Below are 18,731 nucleotides of genomic sequence, written 5' to 3'. Positions count from 1 at the left end.
GGAAACATTGTATTTTAAGAAAGACAAAAATCCTCTAAATGAAACAGAAAATGCTCTACTGCATAGAACAGCAAGATTATTTAAAGCAAATGCAACTTACCTTTGAGCCATCTAAACTGATTATCCTGTACACATTTCTTGTGCTGTCATAGAAATAAGACACAGTAACTGCGTGCTTGCTGGTGGGTACCCAGTTCTTCTTTGTGTTTGGGTCAATCTGGAAGACATGAGCTCGAGTGCTGAAGATGGGTTGTTCCCTATAGGGCAAAAAATAAAATGACAGATTGAGAGCAGACAATTTTATTCCACTGGACAACAGAACATGAAAACTGTGAGGATGACTCCACTTAAGTCAAAACTCCCACAATGCCACAAAATAAGAGAAACACTGTTTCAAATATGGAATATTCTAAGTTCTCGATCATAAGCTTCCTTAAAACAATTACAATCCATCCTCATTATTTGTAGACTCTGTATTTGCAAATCTTCCTACTCACTAAAATGTATTTGTAACTCCAAAATCAGTATTTGAGGTACCTTCTTAGTCTTTTGCAATGGAAAGGTATGAACCACCTGACATGTCTGTTTCCATCTGAGGCTTATCAAGGAAACACTTGGCCTTCTTGTTTGAGCGCTCATACTGTAAACAAGGGTCGTCTTGTGATTTATTTAGCACCATGTATTTCACATTACTGTGCTTTTCATTGGTGCTTTCTCTGTTTAAAACAACCCCCAAGCATTGTGCTGTGTCTGTTCGTAGGTGTGAGAAGGCTGTGATTTGTCGTATCTAGAGACTATGTTATATGAGCTTTGCTTAGGCATGAATTATAGTGCTGTTGGCCATGAGTTCAATGGTAATGAATCAATAATACATATTAAATAAGATGTCTTAAAACACAAACACACATAAAACAAGGCTATGTATTGACTGATGAAAATATGACCAGAGGCCTGTAGGAACCTAACCCCGTATATCATCTGGGAGCAATCATTCAATATTTGACAACTGAGTGTTTGTGGTGCCTTCAGAGGACACAACTACTGCAAATATGAGAATGGACTATATCCTGTTAAAATACAAGAATTTTATATTAGACCCTCACTAGGTTAAAAATTTCTACCCATCGAAAACATTATTCTGGTAATATGTAAATAACTTACCGAGAAATTTACTATCAATATAATCTCTACCTTATTTAAAACTATATGGAAAATGAAGTAGCTCACAACCACAGTATCTTTTTTTAAAAAAAGATTTTATTTATTTACTTATGACAGACAGAGAGAGAGAGAGAGATCACAAGCAGGCAGGCGGGGGGGGGGGGAAGCAGGTTCACCATCAAGCAGAGAGCCCAACACGGGGCTCGATCCCAGAACCCTGAGATCATGACCTGAGCCAAAGGCAGAGGCTTAACCCACTGAGCCACCTAGGTGCCCCACAGTTTCTTTTATTGAGATTAAGTAGGGCCTTAAAGATACACAGTAGATTTTAAAAATCTACAAATCTATTAAAAAATGTATGTTCAAAATATCATTCGTTTATTTTACAGTCTGGAAAACAAGCATGCAATGATCTGTATGCAACAGAAGCATTATAATGCAAGTTGTCCGAGTTCTGAATACAAGTTCTTCCGGAAAAGCCTTTACCAGGCTTTTTGTTTTAAGCCCAAATAAAGCTCATTTCTTTCAATTACACAACATCTTTCTTTCCTAAAGCTGTTTAAGGTATTAAAGAGAATTTTAACCAGTATTTAATGTTTAAAATTTTAAACATAAAGCAAGGGGAATATGGAAAAGGGAGAAACTGGAAAACAGGCAAGGCAAATCTGGGTCCTTGGCAACATGACTCTTCAGGTTAATAATCAGCTGGGTGTGACATATGCCTATGATTTGCTTCAGCCCTTGGAGACCATGTATGAAGGGAGGTACCTTTCCTGTAAGTAACCTGCCTCTTCCCAGCTTTATTTCGGAAAACCTCCATAACAGCTTTTCTTATTAAATGAATCTCTTTTGAAGGAACTCATATATTTAATGCCATTCCCTAAAAACTGAAGCAGAAAGCCATCATTTCTAGCTTACCTCATATTATATACAGATTCATCCAATGAATAATTATTAACAATCTGGCAAGGTGCTAATTAGGAATAGGTCTCAGAATAGTACTTAGACTAGGTTACAAATACATTTTTACTGAGTAGAAAGATTTGCAAATACAGAATCTAAAAATAATGAGGATGGACTATAATTTTTTTAAAGAAGCTTATGAGTGAGTACTCAGAATAGTACTTAGAATAGGTCTTATTCATTTACTGTTTCCCCACCTTCAATCCTTCAATTTTTCTGAGGCTGATGCTACACTTGGGTTATTTTCCAAAAAAGCCCTGCAAAACTAGAGTTTTCTCTTCTTAACCTTTTAATTAAAGTTCTAGGTGTAAGTGTAGTTGGTCAGCTTGACTGTAACTAGTTCCAATTTACAGGAAAACCCAATCACACAAAACTGTATTTATTAAGGCATGGAAGGAAGGGAAGTAGGAACTCTAGTCTTTAATAACGACTTCTCCCCTCATTTGACAGGGGATAAATTTCTAAATAGTGCAAGATATTACAATATATGTACTTATAAAAAACTAAAATAGTTAAGGAGCACCTGGGTAGTCGGTTAAGCATCTGCCTTCAGCTCAGGTCATGATCCCCGGGGACTGAGCCCTACATTGGGCTTCCCTGCTCAGTGGAGAGCCTGCTTCTCCCTGTCCCTCTGCACCTCCCCTCCAAGCATGCACATGTGCATGTGTGCGCTATCTCAAATAAATAATTAGAATCTTTTTTAAAAAACTAAAGGAAAAAGAAAAAAAAACCTAAAAGAGTTAAGACAATGATACTGCTTTTTACAAGCCTTTTAACAAATCCTTATCAATGGAAATCCAATGTTGTGAGTCTAATACTTTCCATTTTAATTCAATTACATTAATCTGCACACTTAATCCACACCATTTAATTTTCTCTGAATAAAAATCTTTAGAGTAAAGTAGATGTTTTACTAGAGTGCCTTATGAATTTGAATATCGACTAAGTACAACGTTTTTCTTCAATTCTGTCCTGAAAAGGTGATTTCTTAAAATTATAGTTCAAGATTTCTGTGGTCAAAAGCCTATCAAAGCACTGGTAGTATAGTGGTCAGCATAGCAGCCTTCCAAAAGCCTCTCAAAGTCTAGATGAAAAAGATTAGGAAAATAATTTCACTGCTGACACAGGGAACAGGATTCCTAGAAGTAATGAGGAAGTTACCACATCTATCAAGGCATGCTAATAAATGGTTCAGACTTCTACTGAATATCTACTATATGCCAAAAACAGAGAGATGGTCCCTGCCCCAGAAAAGTTCAATTTAATGAGGGAGGACAGATGTCAAAAAAATAAAACGTTTTCCACCATGATATATTCTCTGAAAATAAGTAACTGAGAGCTACCATGGAGAAACTGACATCTAGGTAAAATTTGAAACAAAGTACGGTATGGTGGGAAGAAGGCACAGTACACTGGTGTGTGTTGTGAGTATGAGTGCCTTTGAAGAATGAGGCTAAAGAGAGAATGAAGTTCATGAGGGTCCCCTCCAGAAACTACTGAGAGATTGTAAATACACAACAGCTCTGCATTTTAGAAAGATAAATTTGGCAGTACCGAAGTGGGTGGATGGGAGGGAAAAAAGATGGGACACAGGAAGGCTAGTCAGACCCTTATGAAAGAAACCCAAGTATTAGAAATAAAGAGGAATGGAGGGGGGCGGCTGGGTAGCTCAGTGGGTTAAGCCTCTGCCTTTAGCTCAGGTCATGATCTCAGGGTCCTGGGATCAAGCCCCACATCGTGCTCTCTGCTCAGCGGGGAGCCTGCTTCCCTGCTCTCTCTCTGCCTGCCTCTCTGCCTGCTTGTGATCTCTCTCTCTGTGTCAAATAAATAAATAAAATCTTTTGAAAAAAAAAAAAAAAGAGGAATGGAGGTTAAGGAGTGGGATAAAGACATGAGGAGGGATTAAACATCAATTTAGAAAACAGAATCAGTAAACTTAAGTAACACATTGGCTGTAGGGCAGTGTTTCTCAAATGGGGGTGATTTGTCCCCCATGGAACATTTCACAACATCTGGAAACATTTTTGGTCATCACAACTGAAGGAGATTGCTATTGGCCTCTAGTGGGTTGAAGACAGGGATTGCTAAACATCTATAATGCACAGAACAGTCTCCTACAAGAATTATCCAGACCAAAATGTCAATAGTGCCACTAGCCAGGATGGGAAACAGAAAGTCAAGTCTGGGATTGGGGGAGGAAGAAATGGGAGAGGATGAGCTCAGTTTTGAATAGTTCAGATGCATATAAGGGTTCACGTATAAAACTGTCAGGACAAGAACTTAAAAACTTTAGTTTGGAGCGCAGTAGAGAAAACCAGGCTGGAGTAAAAATTTGGGGCAGTCATCAAAAGATCATATCTACTAGTCTAAGATACATTCCAACAACACTAAGCATGTGGATAAATTTCATTTTAGAGAAGAGCTGTAGAAGCAGCAGGAGAAAACGTATACCTGAAATCTTCAAGCTCTTATTTCTTAAAAGGATCTGTAAAGCATTTGAAACTTACTGTCCCCAGGGTCCAAGTGTTAAAGTTAATACTTTTTCAAATAAACTGGACGGCACTCATCAGTAAAGGTTAGACACACTACTTCCTTCATAGCAGTTCACACAAACACTAACCGCATCAAATACCATTATTTCCCAAAGTATATTCTATGAAACTGTCCTAGAAATATATGTTCCATGTTTAAATAAACACTATTATGTCCCATTCTGAAACACTTATAATGCACCTTAGTACATTAAAGATCCGAAGTCCTGCAGTAAAGAAACCCATTTAAGCTGGCATAACCCAGCATGGGGCAAAATTACCTGATCCCAGAATTCTTTTCTATGTAACACATTAACATTAGCATAGGACTTATATTTATAACCACAATGGTCTGGGTACTCTGCCACTTTTACTGACATTATTAACAGGCACTAGAAAATAGATATAAAAATCCAATAAAAAAATTGAAGCCTTTTTAGTAATGACTATAGTATCATTTCTTAAATAGGTGTTTGTTAATGGCATTCAAAGTAACTCTTCTATGAAATTAATCTAAAAATCAATTTTAAAAGCAAACAGATTTTGGCATGAAATGCTTTAAACTAGCTTAAAGAAACAAAACTAAACAGATAACACACACTGCACACATACACACCTCAATCCTAGAGATTCATCTACTTTGTCATTTCTTACATCAGTAATCAGGACAACGAGTGATTCAAATGATCTATTACAAGAAAAGCTTACTGGAATATTTTCCAGTTGGCTCATAAAATAATTCTAAGAAGCTGGTATAAGAATAATTCTGAAGTTTTTCATCTTGGGCTAAAACCGAGTAAAAGTACTATATGCGGTAATCAACTCCAAAACTTAACATGGATGTGAAAAACTGAAGAATGAAAGTATAAGATGACCTGAGAAAAATGTAGTAAAATTGGAATTTTTAGAAACAAGATTCATTCAAACTCATTAAAACTCACATCAAGATTTACTATATTTAACTTAGGCATCTCTGTAGTAAGGAAGAAAACAAGGATCATGAAAACTGAAGCAAAACGTAAGACTATTTGCCAAAGATACATATAAGCTCTATATCCAGAAAAAAAGGGAAAACGTTAACATTTGTCATCTGGATAGATTCAATTTAGAAAAACCCAATGATAACACTTTAAAAATCATTACTGAAATCTGTATTTTTGCAAACATTATTCAATAAACTTATGTTCCAAGGAAGTACAAAGGTATGCGCCCAATATTAACAACCAAGCTCAAGGGAAGAAAAAGAAATTATACATTCCTTAATTTTTTGTTTTTTTTAAGGCTCCACACAGCCTGGAGCCCAATGCAAGGCTTAAATTCACGTCCCTGAGATCAAGACCTGAGCTGAGATCAAGAGTCACACCCTTAACCTATTGAACCACCCAGACGCCCCCTCCCTAGACTCCTTTTAATGTTTAGCTTACAAATATTCTTTTCATATATATATATATATATAGGTACAATTAAATATTGTAGCAAAGGGATATAAAGAGGATTATAGTTTCAAATAATTCCCTGACTTTCTAATTAAAAAAAAAAAAAAAGAGTAGCCTGGTAGAAATTTAAGAAAGAAGGTAAATAACACTTCTCATTGAGAGTTTGACACTGTTATAAGCATTGTTGGGTGACTATTCACCAACTATCCTTCAGCACTCCCTCCTTACATATTCTGGATTTGTTCTGCTGCTCTAACCCTCCTCCACATGACTATGAACTACTTCACTAGGGTAATCAAAGCAATCCCACTCTTCTTTCCAGAAGTCAGTTTAGGAATGAACTTCTGAAGCAATTCAGGTCAATGAGATAATCAGGGAATGTTTGCTGGAAGCTTCTGGGTACACACACAAAGAGATTTACACATAAGAAGGGATGTATGCAGTGACACTGGACCTGAAGGAGTCATCTTACTGTGAGGCAGCTAACCTGAGAACAAAGCCGACCTTGTTCGCTAAGAATAGCAGATGGAAAAACAAAGAACCTGCTTCCTTGATTGTGTCACTGAATCAATGAATCAGCCTCCAGGCTTCTCATGGGATAAAACAAGTTTCCTAATTGTTCCAGGCGGTTTTCATTTTAAAAATTACACAAATGATAACTGAACTAAAGGTTTACATAAAAATAAACCCTACAAGGAAATTGCTCCCAATAAAAGGCCACCGAAGGTCCTCCAAAACTCCTGGCTATCTAGCTGTATGCTGGTCCTTCATTAACTTCATAACACAACCCCAGAGCATACACAATTAGATTGGGGGGGGAGCTCATTTGAAATTGTAGACTAATCAATAAAATTCATAATACTAACTGCATTGAGAAGAACATATGTGAAACAAATGTGGGAAGAACAAATGTGAAAATGACAAAAGTTCACTATCAATTGATTTCCTACTCTAAGAATTTAATATCGAAAGCTTTTAATCAAGAAATAGCAGTGTAATACTTATTAGAGACAGAGAAGTTACCACCAAGAGAAATAAGAGTTGAAAATTTTAAAAGCAGTTGCCTCTAGTGATGGGGCTAGATGAAGGAAAAAATGAAATAGGGAACTAGTAGTTGTCTAGATAAACCTTTAAGTATACTTAATTTTTTAACCTTGCATAGGTACTAAAAAGACTTTTTTTTAGGTGACACTGTGGAGGAAACTACATGCACATCAAAATTAACACTGAGAAAAGGGTATTTCAGGGGCCACTTGTGAAGACTGCTAAAGAACCAGAGAGTAAGTGACAAATTTTAATAGCTTGGAACTCAACTGACTAAACAGTACATGATATGAAGGTATTCCTATTATTCATAAAGAGGAATAAAGAGAAAAGAGGAGAGAAGCAAAAATCCAAACATGCCTAACTGCAGGACTTAAGTGCTGAAGGTATGTCCACTTCCTAGAGAAATTACTCTCCTTCATTAAAAGTAAATACACAGAAAGTAAGATAAAAAACATAGTACTGTCAGCTCAGTTTCTGAAATTTGAGAAGCTGGAAAGTACCTTTTTTTTTTTTTTAAGATTTTATTTATTTGAGGAAGGGAGGGAGACAAAGAACACAAGCAGGGGGAGTGGGGGAGGGAGAAGCAGGCTTCCTGGCAGGGAGCCCCGCCCAGGCAGGAAGCCTGATGTGGGGCTTGATCCCAGGACACTGGGATCATGACCTGAGCAAAGGCAGACGCTTAACAACTGAGCCACCCAGGCACCCCTGGATAGTACTTTTAAGGCCTAAAGGACATGGGAAAAGATAAGAGAAGGAGTGAATAGACACCAATGATCATTGAACTTGAGATGTAATAGGTGAAGAACTTAGTTTCACTGCCAATGGCGGTGGCACAGAATGTCTTCAGACAAGCCAGAACTCAAGCACCTGAATTTCCTCCAGTACAAATTATAATATAAATTGTAATCCCTCTGGATTATCCGAAACTAGTTGAATTCCTCCTCCCCACATACTCACCTAAGAAAAATCTTATTGACTAAAATAAGTGTTTTGATGCTGCTCAAAGATTATAACTGCATACTATCAACTATGTATTTTTATTGCCATGTTATGTATTTAACAGCTGATTGTGTAGATGTGTACAACGTTTTCTTTTTTTAAAAAAATACGTACTTGCTTTGAGAGAAGCAGAGATTATTCTACTAATGGCTGCCCAACACATGGTTGTACTACGAGAACTCCATCTAGCGATAAACCAAAAACATAGCAGGCACATGTTTTTTAAAACTTCAGTTGTTGGGGCGCCTGGGTGGCTCAGTCGTTGAGCCTCTGCCTTTGGCTCAGGTCATGATCCCAGGGTCCTGGGATCAAACCCTGCATCAGGCTGCCTCCTCAGCGGGAAGTCTGCTTCTCTCTCTCCCATTACCCAGCTTGTATTCCGTCTCTTGCTGTCTGTCTGTCTGTCTGTCTGTCTCTCTCTCTCTCTCTCTCTCTCTCTCGTGTCAAAAAATAAATAAATAAATAAATAAATAAAATAAAATGGAAAAAAACCCTTCAATTATTATTATTTAGCAAAACAAAAATGTGAAGTGACATTGTTATAACCTAGGTATCAAAATGTGACACTAACCACTACAGAACATCTTTTCTGCAAGAAATTTTTAGAATTGTATGATCTTTTAAATTGTATGATTTTTAAAATTTGAGTTCCTTGGTCTTTTAACTGGTTCAACAGCCATTCAAATGAAAGATTTTTTTAGAAAATTATTGTTTGCATCACAACAATTTAGTACCAGAAACTTTCACGATATCAAATATTTTATTTAATTGACAGATCTGAAGAAAACAAATTAAAATTTTCCATTTGGAATTTAAGACTATTAAATTATAAAACTATACTTTAACAGTAACAACAGTTTATATTCTTTATTTACCATCCCTCATCTTAAGAGTGTTTTTTAACAATCTTACTCTTTTCATTAGAGTACAGCACTAGTTATTAAAAGAGACTACAGGGGGCGCCTGGGTGGCTCAGTAATTAAGCATCTGCCTTCAGCTCAGATCATAATCCAAGGGTCCTGGGATGGAGTCCCATGTCTGGCTTCCCGCTTAGTGAGAGACCTGCTTCTTCCTGTCCCACTCTCCCTGCTTGTGTTCCCTCTTTTGCTGTGTCTCTCTGTGTCAAATAAATAAATAAATAAATTTTTTAAAGATTTTATTTATTTATTCGACAGAGATCACAAGTAGGCAGAGAGGCAGGCAGAGAGAGAGGAGGAAGCAAGCTCCTGGCTGAGCAGAGAGCCCGATCCGGGGCTCGATCCCAGGACCCTGGGATCATGACCTGAGCCAAAGGCAGAGGCTTTAACCCACTGAGCCACCCAGGCGCCCGGATAAATAAAATCTTTTTAAAAAATAAAAATTTAAATTAAAAAAAAAAAAAGAGACTATAGTACTTCTTTACCTTGGGCACTTAGCTATAGTAGCTACATTTAAAACACCAAGAGGTAGTACAAAATTCATAGTAAAGAATACATATATATTAGCAACACTTTCAATGCTCAAAGAACCTGACCTGCTATTTATTAAATAACTGCCAAGTGACATCATCTCGGCCCCTCCTCCTCCCCATTTTAAACCCTATCCATTTCAGATAAAATACTGGATGTTTAAAAATATATCAAGAGGTATTCCTGATAGCTCATTACATTTAAAGTTAGTACTGTATTGTATTTTCAATTCTATTAGACTTTAAACATTCTCCTCTTTCCGATTATTTCCATGAAATAAAGCTAAATTATGGAAACTGAAAATATACATTAGGGAAATCTAAGGAAAATAGCCTCTTATTGAGAATTTAATTCTTGTTAAAATGGGGTGCATTCCTAAAAATCTAAAATAATTTTCTAGTAGACATCTAATTCTTCAAAACTTTACAAATGCATTAAACGTTAGAAGATTATTTAAGTTCTAATACCAATTAGTATTTCAAGGAACATTACTTAGTTACTCTTCTTTCTATATGCGTACTACAAACTAACCAAGTGGACACTCAATCCACACAGTATCTGAAGTAGATGTAAAAAACAAATCCAGGACTGACGAGAAAGATTTGAAGGTACTGTGGCAAAAATGTTAATGTCTGCTACATTTGAATAGTGGTTGCATGAATATTACATTATTCTCAGTATTATTGTGAATATTTTAAACTGCTCAAAACAAACAATAAAACCTCACACCATTTCTCTAGAATTTTTAGTAACACTGTGAAATTTGAATAATCAGCCATGTTTTATACATATAGTAGAGCATTCATTTTAACTGCTAAGCAAAAGTTTATGCTATAATTAGACCTGCACTGTCCAATATGGTAGCTACTCGTCCCATAACTACCAATTATTTAAAATATGGCTAGTGCAATTGAAAAAATGACTTAGTTTGGATTTTTTGATACCCAACTCGGTTATTTAAAAACATTTAAGCATGTATGGGACAACTTGGGTATGTGAATCTACTATTTCAACTGTACTTTTAATGAAATTTAAATTCAGATCAAATATTTCTGATAAAAACTCTAGCATCCAAACGGAGACGTACTCTAAGTACAAAATACATAAGGGATTTCAAAGACTTAGTATGAAAAAACATAATATAAAATAGCGCAATGATTTTTGATAATATTTTATTTATTTGAGAGACAGAGAGCACAGAGGGAGAGTGAGGGGGGCGAGGCAGACTTCCCATTGAGCAGAGAGCCTGACATTGGGCTCTGTCTCAGGACCCTGAGATCATGACATGAGCCAAAGGCAGATGCTTAACCCACTGAGCCACCCACGCGCCCCAGCTCAATGATTTTTATATTAATCACATGTTAAAAAGATAATATTTTGGTATATTGTGCCAAAATGTATTAAAATTGATTTTGCCTGGGCGCCTGGGTGGCTGAGTCGTTAAGCATCTGCCTTCCGCCCAGGTCATGATCCCAGAGTCCTGGGATCAAGGCCCACATCGGACTCCCTGCTCGGCAGGAAGCCTGCTTCTCCCTCTCCCACTCCCCCTGCCCATGTTTCTTCTTTCTCTGGGTCTGTCAAATAAATAAATAAAACCTTTAAAAAAAATAAAATAGATTTTACCTTTTTAAAACCTTTAAGAGTAAATTTAAAATGACACCTGATGTTCACACGGTATTTCAAGTGGAAAATAATGGACTATTTTATGTAGCCATTTCCTTACATACGGTTCTAATTTTTATACTATTTATACTAATTTATACTCTATTTTATACTATTACAAAGAATGTCCCTGTGTGTTTACTTGTGCACACATGCAAGAAGATCTACTAGAATTCCTGATCATAGGGTATGCACTATAGCACGTTTCCAAATTGCTCTTCACAGCACATGTACCAATTTATATTCTACTAGCCTTGGATTATTTCCTCCCAACATTTGATAATGTCCAAATAACAGCTTTAATTTGGGCCAACTTGACGGGCATGAAATGGTATTCACTGTTGCTTTAATCTGCACAACCCTGATTACTAGTGAAGCTGAGGGGGTCTTCATACATTTCTGGCCCATTTGAGCCCAATAGATTTCTACACTTATTCCTGAGCTTGTCTGAAACCTAATTTTAGCCTCGGAGAGTGAAGAGACCAGAATCTAAAATTCAGCACTTAAACTATATGCAGGGGGAAAGCTCATGATTCTAACCACATATATAAACTTAATTAAGGTCAACACCCACTGAAGTGCAGAAAAGCAGAGTTGCTTATTTTTCTAAAACTGATGACATTTAATGTTTGAAAATCAATAGAGTATAGAAACAGCATACAAATTCTGCTCTTTTCAAAGGTAAATTACAGTTATTTGGTATTGAATTCAGTTTTAATTTTTATCTGCCAACTTGTTTCTGGAGTTCCTCAACATTTTTCCATTGTGGAAGGGTGAGTAGAGGAGTAGTAAATGCTTGTAAATCAAACTTTTAACTTAAAGTCTTTTAAAGTTCTCCTGGCCTACCAACCAAAAAAATTTTTAGGGGCACATGGGTGGCTGAGTCGGTTAAGCATCTGCCTTTGGCTCGGGTGATGATCTCAGGGTCCTGGGATCAAGCCCAGCATCGGGCTCCCTGCTCAGTGGGAGTATGCTTTTCCCTCTCCCTCTGTCACTGCCCCGGCTTGTGATCCCTCTCTCTTTGTCAAATAAATGAATAAAATATTTTTTAAAAATAAAAATAAAATTTTTTTACACAAAACATTTCATGTTAAACTAGAAGTCAAAAGTAAAAACACGGTTTTATTGTTGACTAGGTTAAACTTCTTGGTGTTTTTCAAGTAGTAAACACCATCACCCCACCCCCAGTCTGTTTCTCTATGCAATTTCCAACCCAACATTCCTCAAACTTGAAAGAATCACCCCCATCTAATGGAGTTTTCTCGAGTCACAGCTAATAATTACATCTGGCTAATTCCTTTCGGAGTGGTCCTCACATAGGTTAGCTAGAAATCTCCCGATGAATAGCATCTGGTATTATGTATGGACGCCACACATTCCCAGTTTCTCGGGACTTCCAGCTTTTGTATACTTATTAGTTCCACTGAAAAAGGGCTTTAGTAAATATAGCTAAATGTGATTCATGTTTCCCACTTTCATCAAGATTTTCAGGTAACAAAAATTACAGACAAAAATTTTTGTCAAATGTTCTGTCCCAATTTGGAGTTTTACAAATACAATCCCTATAGTGATGTAGTATTTTTGCTCAAATGTCTTAGATCTATTTTAAAACAGTGGTGTTAATAATTCAGTCATTATGGCATTATAGAAGCCCAAACAAATACATCTTCTGACTATGAATAAATTTAATATTTTTCACTGATGAAAAACTTGATATAAGAACACAATAAGCTAGGTTTGTGGTCTTTCTCCTACTCAGCCTTCCTGAAAGCAAATTTTAGTAAAGGGCAGAGGTAATCACTACAGACAGAAGAGCACCTAACAAGATACAGTACTCTACAATTTATAGCAGTGTTTTTTAAACACTGCATCATAACCCAGAGGGTCATTTTATAATTAACAACAAGTATTTTATTTTTTATTTTTTAAGATTTTATTTATTTATTTGTCAGAGAGAGCAAGAGAGCACAAGCAGGCAGAGTGCCAGAGAGAGAGGGAAAAGTAGGCTCCCCGCTGAGCAGGGAGCCAGCTATGGGGCTCAGTCCCACATGATCTGAGCTGAAGGCAGAGGCTTAACTGACTGAGCCACCCAGGCGCCCCAACAAAGGGCTTTAAAAAAAGAAAAATGAGAATGCCAAGTATCAGAGTGTATCTCTCTTGGTAACAGTATATGCATTATCCATGAAACTTTTGGTTACATATTTACCTATGCTTATTATAATGAAAGATGGTTTGTTTTTGTTTGTTTTTTTTACTATGGGTCATAGTCAAACAGTTTAAAAACCTGGGCATACAAAATGCTTTTATTTAATGTTCACGAAAGCCCTGTGAAGCAGGCACACAATATCCATTTCATAGTACAAAAACGTAAGTCCTAAGTGACTCACCCAATGTCACACAACTAGCAAATGATACGAATAAGCATTTTTTAAAAAATGCAAATAGAAATAAAATTCAACCTCACTAGAAATCAAAGAACTGCAAATTAAAACCATGAGTTATTTTTTTCACCTATCAAAACAGAAAACCCTTTTTCTAATGAAAGATTTCAATGTTAGTGAGAGTTTAAGAAAACATGACACTTTCAGAAGCAGCTGGTGGGAGTAAAAATTAGTAAAGTCTTTCTGAAAAACACATTGACAATGTATATCAAAAGCCTTTAAATTTTTGTGCATATCCTTTCACACAGCAATTCTATTTTAGGAATTGAACTTAAGGAAATAATCATGGGTATATGCAGAGGTTTAGCTAGTAGAGAGGGCTGTACCACCACATAGTCTATGATAACCAAAGGTTATAAATTAAAATGTTCAATAATGTAAGACCCAATAAATTATGGTACAGCCATATAATGGAATCCTATGCAGCCCTTAAAAACAGTAGAATATTCAATGACATAAGACGTCCAATACAGTCAATGAAAATAGTTTATAGAATACTGAATACACTACAATTTAATTTCTATTTAAGAATAAATAGAAAAGAAACATGGATGATATACTTAGAGTCCGCCTTTGTCTTGCCTCTCCTCTCAACACAGAAACCAGAGCAATCTTTCTAAACACCCAAGATAGCATTAAAATACTCTGGGGCAAAAAAAAAAAAGGGTAAGTGGGGTGAGGGGAAAGCGAGTAAAGCAAAAAGCAGATGGCTACTGAAGTAGGTGGGATGGTGGTGGTTCAGAAGAGTCATATTTTCATCATGTTTTAAAATAATAAAATGCAAATCAGGTGGGTCATTCCTCAAAATTCTCTGATGGTATTCCATCTAACTCAGAGTAAAAACCAAAGTCCTTAAAATGGTCCAAAGGCCTTCTGCTAGTGTTTCTTAACCCTGGCTGTGTGACAACCAAGCAGTCTCCATGGTGATTCTCATGTGTAGCAGGAGGACGAACCACTACAGGATGTGGCCCCTGCCTCTCCAACCTCATTTGTCACTTGGTGTCTTTTACTCCAGCCACACTGGCCTTCCTGGTGTTTCTCAAACATGCCCAGCACTGCCTACCACAGGGCCTTTGCCTGAAGGAAGTACTCTTTCCCTGCAGATCTGTCTAGTACATTCCTTCGCCTCTTCCAGCTGTTTGCTCAAATGCGACACTCTCAGGGAGGCCATTCTGATTGCTCTCTGTAAAACTGAAGCTCCTCCTTCTCCTTTTCCAGGATTCCCCAATCTCCTTCTTTTATTTTTCCCCCAGTATTTATCACCAGGTGATATACAATGTATTTTCTTACTTACTGTCCCTCTCCTAAAGCAAAAATATTATCTCAGGGGCAAGAATTATGTCTTTTTAAATTATTGCTGTGTCCCCAGCAACTCAAAATACCTGGCACACATTAGGCACATAACAAATGAATGAATGCATTCATACCTATTAAAACATATAGAGTTCTTGGTGGTGGGATATATAAGTAACTTTCTATCTCAGTTTTTTAATATATAAACAATGTGCTACATTTATAGTAAGAAAGAAAATTTAAGCAATTATAATGCACAGAATCTGCCTGCTTTAAAAAATGTTAACTAGTAGAATGTTATCTTGGTGATCACACAGATAAACATAGACGTTAACATTCAATGAACTGAACATTTGCACACTTTACAAAATACAGGTCTTAAATTTTTTTAGAAAAGTAAATGACAAGGGCACCTCGGTGGCTCAGTGGGTTGAGCCTCTGCCTTTGGCTCAGGTCATGGTCTCAGGGTCCTGGGATCGAGCCCCACATCGGGCTCTCTGCTCGGCAGGGAGCCTGCTTCCCCCTCTCTCTGCCTGCCTCTCTGCCTACCTGTGATCTCTCTCTCTCTGTCAAATAAATAAATAAAATATTTTAAAAAAAAGTAAATGACAGTTAAAAATATTCTAGTTCTATTGATAATGGATTCACCCAGCAAATATAGATTTGGGGATACTCTTGCCCATAGAATACTTCCTACAAATTAGCCACAAATTCCTATTGATGCAAATTTTTCCATCAACTAGGTCTGCTCAAAATTCTCTTATGATATGTAATGATACCTAGAATTATCTTACATAAGGAACCTATAACTACCTGTGTCACTTTCTGAACCAGCAAGCTTGTCCTATGAAATCGCATAAGATAACAATTCTAAGAAAGCCACTCATTTCAGGCTGGAAAAGTTTCCTAACTGGTTCTTCCGGCTAACACAGCAGAGAAGATCATGATTGTTTAACTAAATACAAATATTAGCTGAACCAATTGATAAATAGAAAAAGTACCAATTCTACTGGAGCCTTTGTGTTTGGCAGACATTTTGCAGTATTTCAGTGGCTAAAATCAGGAATCTAACGTTGCCTCATGCAACTATTTGGTGAACACTTAGGAACCAGTTCTCTTCAGTTCTATAAAAGCCACACTCTGGAGGGTGGACAAAGTAGTAATACCCAGTCTTAAATCTCTCCCAGTCAAAAACAGCCTCTCATCATGCGAGAGAGAACTCAGGAGTCTCAATGGAATGCTCTTTTGAAACATTTGAGAAAAACAAGTTAGCCTTACTTCTCAAGAAAAGGGAAAGCTGTGGTATTAACAAAGAGTACTACTACACACAGCAGCATGAGCACAGCTTGTCTCTTACAATATTTATATCATGATAATAAATATCGTATCAGAAATACATACAGCTAGACTTTGGAAAGGAATGAAAAGTTCATATGAACTTAAAAGCTAAGTCATAACATAAAATAGACACCATCCTATCCCTAGTATACTCAATCATTGACTCTTTTCTATTATTAAGGTATTTTGGCATAAATATGAAAAGTATTTGCTTAAGGAACCTGTTAACTATTCCAAATTCTCTAAGACTAACCCCACCATACACACACTTGTGATATAGTCAGAAGGCAAATTTCTCCTTATGTTAATTCCCTCCAAGAAAACCTTCTCTGAATTAAGATTTAAAGTTCTTCCTTGAGGGGCACCAGGGTGGCTCAGTTGGTTAATTGGCCAACTCTTGGTTTCAGCTCAGGTCACGATCTTGCAGTCATAGGATCAAGCCCCGTATCTGTCTCTGTGCTCAATGCAGAGTCTGCTTTGGATTCTCTCCCCCTCTCCCCTTAGCTCTCTTTCTCTCATAAATAAATAACATCTTTAAAAAAAAGTTGTTGTGGTGGTTTTTAACATTTCATTTATTTGCCAGAGAGAGAGAGAGAGAGAGAGAAAGAGAGAGCACAAGCAGGGGAAGCAGCAGGCAGAGGGAGAGGGAGAAGCAGACTCCCTGCTGAGCAGGAAGCCAGACTCAGGACTCAACCCTAGGACTCTAGGATAATGACCTGAGCCGAAGGCAGATGCTTAATTGACTGAGCCACCCAGGTGTCCCCTCAAAAAGGTTCTTCCTTGAATCTTTTAACAGGTTGATTAAAGAAACTCCCACTGAATCCCCATGTTACTCAGGATATCCTATGACCGTGCTAGGGAAAAAGTAGTCTGCTTGCTGTTATATCCAAACAAGACTATAATGCAACACACTTCTCAATCATTTGCCAGCAAACTCAGCCATGTTCTGTTTTCCACTCAGTCATGATATTATCTCAAATATCTGCTAGATCTATTCATCTGCTTCTTTTCAACACTGCATTTTGAACTGTCCTGCTTTACCATTTTCTTGATTTTACAAATTACTGGGAAGCCTCTGTAGAAACTGAAAGCTTATGGATCTAATATCATAAAAAAAATAGCTTAAACACAAATAGCTTTTGAATTTTAAAAAAATTCAATGACCAAAAAAAAAAGTTGAGTTTTAAACTTTTGCACTTGGTATGATGTGAACTCTCAATAATTTCTCTTGTATAAATTATTGAGCACACAAATTAATACTTTCATCATTTATGCCAAAGGAGGACAGCCAGAGGTTGGATAATTCAAACTGAGAAATTCAGATATGCCACTCTTACGCCTGAAAGCAAAAGCCTAAACTTATAAATGGGTATGTGGTAAATTATTTAGTTATAATTAGCATTTTTGAAGGCTTACCATATGGTCAGACACTGTTATAACCACTATCCCTGTGATATGGAATCCTCTCAGCCACTATTATCCCTCTCTTTAAGATGAACAACCGAAGGTATAGGGAGGGTAATTTGCTCAAGATGACACATGGTTGAGCTGACACATAAATATAATTTAGCTTTGGGCACCTGGGTGGCTCAGTCGTTAAGCACCTGCCTTCAGCTCAGGTCATGATCTCAGGGTCCTGGGATCGAGCCCCGAATAGGGCTCTCTGCTCAGCGGGGAGTCTGCTTCTCCCTCTCCCACTCCCTCTGCTTGTGTTTCCTCTCTGTCTCTCTGTCAAGTAAATAAATAAAATCTTTAAAAAACAAAACAAAAATATAATTTAGCTCTAGAGCACCCAACTTTATCCAATACTGACTCCTTTGATGGGAAAAGAATTCTTTCGTCATGTAGACCTGAGATCATGCTGTAACCAAACACATTCCTGGCCCTTCCTTGTGATTTTTGACAAGGAAGGAGGGGGACAATACATGGCACAACTATGGTTACTGTGCATGTTAAGCACTGTTATGAGTACTTAGTATTTTCATGGGTTATATTTACGTGCACTGATACTACTTATGTGTTACCTGTATATTGAAAGCAGTTTGTACACTTAACACTTCACAGGAATGACGATGTGGTTTGGAAGAATCCAATAACTTATTCTTAGTCATGCCAATTATCATAGTTCTTGAGCTTTCCTTCAGCAAGGAAACATAACTCTCTAATCTGTAATTTGAAGGAATGATTCCACCTCTGTAATAGAATACATAACAGTAACAACAACAACAGTAATGATCGCCTGTGTGAGATGAAAGCATTGGTCTTTGAGACTAGAAGTTATTAACTCCAAATTATCTCATATCTGCTACAGACAATGGCTAAATTTCATCACATATGGTATTTCTGAAAAGGATTACATGATAGGAAGACTATGCATATTTTGACAAACTAGGAGCTAGTTAGTTTAGATGT

At 37.0% G+C, this 18,731-nt stretch overlaps 1 protein-coding gene across 1 annotated transcript in view; it reads right to left on the bottom strand.

Moving 5' to 3' along the window:
• Window positions 1–18,731, bottom strand: part of HOMER1 (homer scaffold protein 1) — a 130,776-nt gene that overhangs the window by 80,572 nt on the left and 31,473 nt on the right. The window contains exon 2 of the mRNA XM_080805113.1: window positions 101–257. Within this exon, the coding sequence (XP_080661239.1) occupies window positions 101–257 (157 nt within the window). The remainder of the gene's footprint in view (window positions 1–100; window positions 258–18,731) is intronic.

Source organism: Martes martes (assembly GCF_963455335.1).
Source record: "Martes martes genome assembly, chromosome: 5".
NCBI classification, from domain to species: Eukaryota; Metazoa; Chordata; class Mammalia; order Carnivora; family Mustelidae; genus Martes; species Martes martes.
The sequence above is the reverse complement of the archived record's forward strand: the minus strand, read 5'-3'. Positions and strand labels throughout refer to the sequence as shown.